The 5,790-nt window shown below is 44.9% G+C and overlaps 1 protein-coding gene across 1 annotated transcript in view; it reads left to right on the top strand.

The window, feature by feature from the left end:
* UNC13A (unc-13 homolog A (C. elegans)) overlaps positions 1-5,790 on the top strand; it is a 103,831-nt gene that overhangs the window by 62,531 nt on the left and 35,510 nt on the right. Inside the window, exons 22-24 of the mRNA XM_011991186.1 lie at positions 1,642-1,775; positions 4,694-4,779; positions 4,976-5,102. Coding sequence (XP_011846576.1) covers positions 1,642-1,775; positions 4,694-4,779; positions 4,976-5,102 — 347 coding nt within the window. The remainder of the gene's footprint in view (positions 1-1,641; positions 1,776-4,693; positions 4,780-4,975; positions 5,103-5,790) is intronic.

Here is a 5,790-nt window from a genome sequence, read left to right as displayed (position 1 = left end):
ACCTCAGCCTCCCAAGTGGCTGGGACTATAGGTATGCGCCACCATGGCAGGCTAATTTTTGTATTTTTGTAGAGATGGCATCTCACTATGTTGCCCAGGCTGGTCTCCTGGGCTCAAGTGATCCTCCTGCCTCAGCCTCCCAAAGTGCTGAGATTACAGGCATGAGCCACCACCTGTAAGGAGCTTATAGCCTATCATGAGGGAAAGATGTACGGACTGGAAATTTACAAACAGGGATGGTTAGTATTGAGATAGTGGGATCTCAGGAGGCTGTGGGAGCTGGAGGCAGCCCCTACCTAGGTTCTGATAGGATATAACACATAAGCTGTGTTCAGTTCAATTTGATTTCATTCTGTTCCTTTACATTCAGTTGACTAGAGTTGGAATCAGTCTCGCTCTCATGTGAACTGAGTTGAGGTGAACTGGATTAAATTAGATTGTTTACTTCAACCATAATCAGTTTAGTTCTATTTATTTCTATTTGGTTGACTTAAGTTAAAATTGTTCTTGACAAATTAGTGAGCCAGTCTGGGCTCAGTGGCTCACACCTGTAATGTCAGCACTTTGGGAGGCTGAGGCAGGAGGATCCCTTGAGGCCAGGAGCTCGAGATCAGTTTGGGCAACATAACGAGACCCCATCTTTGCAAAATATACAAAAATTAGCCAGGTATGGTGGCACACGTGTAGTCCTGGCTACTTCGGAGGCTGAGGTGGGAGGATCACTTGAGCCCAGGAGTTTGAGTCTATGTTGAGCCATGATTGCACCACTGCACTCCAGCCTGGGTGACAGAATGAGACCCTGTCTCTTGAAAGAAAAAAAAAAAAAAATAGTGAGCGGAACTAAGTCGGTAGATTGCACTGAGTTTTACTGAGTACAAATTCATTCATTTCCATTTAGTTCATTTACAGTCAAGTCAGGTTGTTCTCAACTGGGTTAAATTGTCTTGAGTTAGGATGAACTGGGTTGTTGGATTAGATGCAATTGATTTCAGTTGAATTGAGTTGAATTGGGCTAATTTCAGCTGATTACACTCATTTCCATTGATTAACGAAAGTTGGGTTGAATTGCCCTGCGTATGTGAGGTTAGATTTAGATAGGTAGAATCGGATTGGGTTGACTTGGGTAGAGTTCAGTTCAAGTTGATTTATTTCCATTATTTTGATTTGAGTTGATGTTGATCTTGGACAAGTTGATTAGGTTCCATCCAATGGAGTTCATTTGAGTTTAATTCAATCCAGTTAGGTTGAATTGCACTCCATTCAGCGTAATTGGCCCCAGTTCAATTCCATTGATTTAACTCTGAGGAAGAACTTACTTCCGTTAAGCTAAGTGGGCTTGATTTGCATTCATTTCATTTCCATTTGGTTTAGTGGAGCTGGGTTTGTTCAACTAAATTTGATTTCATTTATTTCCATTCAGTTTTAGAGTGGAGCCTAAAACTCTTAAGCTTTATCTCGCTGCATTGACGTGAGCTCTGTTTGGGCCAGTTTATGAGTTCAGTTCCTCTCTATATAGACTTCTTACCTGAACCGTATACATGTTAATAGGTTCAACAACAACCTCTTGTTCTTCAGTAATAAACTGACCGAGGCACCAACCTCTGGACCCCCTATAACCAAGGTCTCCACTGCCCATTTCAGGCCAAGAAGGGGGAAGTTCCCCCAGAGGAACAGGGGCCCAGCATCAAGAACCTTGACTTCTGGTCCAAGCTGATTACCCTCATAGTGTCCATCATTGAGGAAGACAAGAATTCCTATACTCCCTGCCTCAATCAGTGAGTTGCATATCTGTGTAGTTTAATTATCTGGGTTTATCATCATGTGTTCGTATACAACTTTGTGTCTTGCGTGTCAAGGTGATTTTCTCTAATTACACAAATGTGCACCTGGGGGTAATTGTGGGTCTGATTGTGCCTGTGCAAAATTCAAACATGGGTCCAATTTGCAAACAGAAATATAAAATTGTGTGTATGTTCACAATCACTGGTATAATCAGACATGTATTTTGTATGTATTCATTTGCATGAATAACAGTGTGTACATATGTATATAATTTTGTATGTGTGTGTAGGTTCATTAATAATAATGTTGCTCAAGTATTACTATGTGCTACCCTAACACATATCATATATTTAAATTGCATTATATCTTACACATGTGGATGTAAGCAATTTTGTATATTGTTGTGGTCAATGGGTTTTGGGTTTAATTTGTATATGTGTAAAATTGTTGAATGTACTTCAACATACAATATTGTACCATATACAATATTGTGTATTGTGTATGAATATGTGCACTGTTTTTGTTTGTGGATTTATATGTCTGTAGCATTTTCATCTGTGTTAGCTGAATGGGTTACTGTGTTCTATTTATCCGCCAGATGAGTGCTAGAGAGGACTCAAGCTTTGGGGTGTTAACATATCCTGGTTAGGGAATTAAGATCAGGGATTTGGATGGATTGAAGTATGGGTGGATGAATGGATGGATTAATAAATAGATGGAGTCAGGCACGGTGGCTCTCACCTGTAATCTCAGCACTTTGGGAGGCCAAGGCGGGTGGATCATTTGAGTCAGGAGTTCGAGACCAGCCTAGCCAACATGGTGAAACCCCATCTTTACTAAAAATACAAAAATTAGCCGGGTGTGGTTGTACATACCTGTAATCCCAGCTACCGGGAGGCTGAAGCAGGAGAATTGTTTGAACCCGGGAGGCAGAAGTTGCAGTGAGTCGAGATTGTGTCACTGCCCTCCAGCCTGGGGTGACAGAGCAAGACTCCATCTCTAAATAAATAAATAACAAATGGACAGATAGATTGGTAGAAGGATGACTGTGTGGATAAACGAATGGATGGGCCGGGCACGGCAGCTCACGCTTGTAATCCCAGCACTTTGGGAGGCCGAGGCGAGGCAAGAGCATCACCTGAGGTCAGGAGTTTGAGACCAACCTGGCCAACATGGCAAAACCCTATCTCTACTAAAAATACAAAAAATTAGCCGGGCATGGTGACTCATGCCTGTAGTCCCAGCTGCTTGGGAGGCTGAGTCACGCGAATCATTTGAACCAAGGAGGTGGAGGTTGCAGTGAGCTGAGATTGCACCACTGCACTCCAGCCTGGGTGACAGAGTGAGACTCCATCTCCAAAAAAAAAAAAAAAAAGGATGGATGGATGGACGGACAGATGGATGGGTAAATGGATGGGTGGATAGCTGGATAAGTGAGTAAATAAACGGATAGAGGGATGGATGGATAAGTGGATGGATGAATAGATAGATGGGTCATTTAATGGATGAGTGGATAGTTGTATGAGTGGGTGAATGAATGGATGGAGGGATGGATAAATAAGTGGATGATGGAAGGATGGATGGATAGATGGACGAACAGACAGATGGGTAGGTGTATGGATGGATAGTTGGATGAATGGGTGGAGGAATAGATGAATGAACAGATAGATGGGTGGTTGAGTGGATGGATGAATATTTGGATGAATGAGTGAATGAATGGATGGAGGGATGGATGGATAGATGGATGAATAGATAAATGGATAGGTGAACGGATGGGTGGATAGTTGCATAAGTAGGTGAATGAATGCATAGAGGGATGGACGGATGGATGGATGGATGAATAGATAGATGGGTAGGTGGATGGATGGATAGTTGGATGAATGGATAGAGGGATAGATGGATGAACAGAGAGATGGATGAACAGATAGATGGGTGGTTGAGTGGATGGATGAATAGTTGGATGAATGAGCAAATGAATGGATGGAGGGATGGATGGATGAGTGGATGAATAGATAGATGGATAGGTGAACGGATGGGTGGATAGTTGCATAAGTAAGTGAATGAATGGATAGAGGGATGGATGGATGGATGGATGGATGAATAGATATATGGGTAGGTAGATGGATGGATAGTTGGATGAATGGGTAGAGGGACAGATGGATGAACAGGTAGATGGATGAATAGATAGATGGGTGGTTGGGTGGAAGGGTGAATAGTTGGATTAATGAGTGGATGGAGGGATGGATGGATGAATAGATAGATGGATAGATGAGTGGATGGGTGAACAGTTGTATAAGTAGGTGAATGAATGGATAGAGGGACGGATGGATGGGTGGATGGATTAATAGATAGATGGGTAGGTGGATGGATAGATAGTTGCATGAGTGGGTGAATGAATTGAGGAAGGGAGGATTGGATGGGTGGATAATGGGTGGATGGATGAATAGATAGATGGGTACATGGACGGATGGATAGTTGCATGAGTGGGTGAATGAATGGATAGAAGGATGGATGGATGGATAGTTGCATGAGTGGGTGAATGAATGGATAGAAGGATGGATGGATGGATGGATGGATGGATGGATGGATGGATGGATGGATGGATGGGTGGATGGATGGATGGATGGATGGATAGATGGATGGATGGATGAATAAATTAGTTGTTGAATATATGGGTGGATAGTTGCATGAGTGGATGAATGAATGAATGGAGGGACAGATGGATGAGTGGGTGGAAGCTCAAAGAGAAGCAAAGCCTTAGTGCAGAGTCAGTCAGCAGTGGCTATGAGGGAACCTGAACCCAAATCCCTCTACCCTACCCTACACTCCCCTGTGGGGCAGGGAAGGACAAAGCAGCCCATCCCATCAGCCTTCTGCCTGCCAAAGTTTTATACTTCCATGACTTTGCCAGGTTTCCCCAGGAACTGAATGTGGGTAAAATCAGCGCTGAAGTGATGTGGAATCTGTTTGCCCAAGACATGAAGTATGCCATGGAGGGTGAGTTTCCCACCGCAGTGTTCCCCAGCCTGGCCACACCAGGTAGCTGCACCTCTGTGTCCCCTCCAAGGCTGTGAGTGCCGTGTGCCCTCATGCCTGAGTTGGACATCAGTGATGGCCAGAGTGGGCAGCCTCTCTGCCGAGACACAGGGTGGCAGACCCTTCCAGCTGTGCCACCCTCTTTGTCCCTGGCCAGAGCACGACAAGCATCGTCTATGCAAGAGTGCCGACTACATGAACCTCCACTTCAAGGTGAAATGGCTCTACAATGAGTATGTGACGGAACTTCCCGCCTTTAAGGACCGCGTGCCTGAGTACCCTGCGTAAGTCCCCTGCCCCAAGCCCAGCCCAAGCCAGAACTGAAGCGCTGACAGCTAGAAGGAAAGCCAGAGAGGAGGACTGACCTACTCAGGGTTACCTGGGCATCAGGGGCATGGGTGGGGCTTGAATCCAGTGTTCTCCACTCTCAGCCATTGAACAGTTGACTCCTACAGCCCAGAAAATTCATAGTCATAACAGCAGCAGGAACCATGTGACTTTCTCATTTTATCCTTTTGACAATTCTATGAATTAAGGTGGGATCATTTTAATTCCTATTTTGCGGAGAAGAAATTGGAGAGTTAAAGAGGCCAAATGGCCAGGCACAGTGGCATATGCCTGTAGTCCCGATAATTTGGGAGGCTGTGGCAGGAGGCTCACTTGAGCCCAGGAGTTCGAGACCAACCTGGACAAGATCGTGAGATCCCATCTCTGAAATGAACAAATGGGTCAGGCGCAGTGGCTTGTGCCTGTAATCCCAGGATTTTGGGAGTCCGAGGCGGGCAGATCACCTGAGGTCAGGAGTTTGAGACCAGCCTAGCCAATAGGGCAAAACCCTAGCTCTACAAAAGTACAAAAATTGACCAGGCACAGTGGCTCATGCCTGTAATCCCAGTACTTTGGGAGGCCAAGGCAGGTGGATCATCAGAGGTCAGGAGTTTGAGACCAGCCTGGCCAACATGGTGAGATCCT

The sequence above is a fragment of the Mandrillus leucophaeus genome, unplaced genomic scaffold (assembly GCF_000951045.1).
Source record: "Mandrillus leucophaeus isolate KB7577 unplaced genomic scaffold, Mleu.le_1.0 Scaffold11, whole genome shotgun sequence".
Lineage (NCBI taxonomy): Eukaryota > Metazoa > Chordata > Mammalia > Primates > Cercopithecidae > Mandrillus > Mandrillus leucophaeus.
The sequence above is the reverse complement of the archived record's forward strand: the minus strand, read 5'-3'. Positions and strand labels throughout refer to the sequence as shown.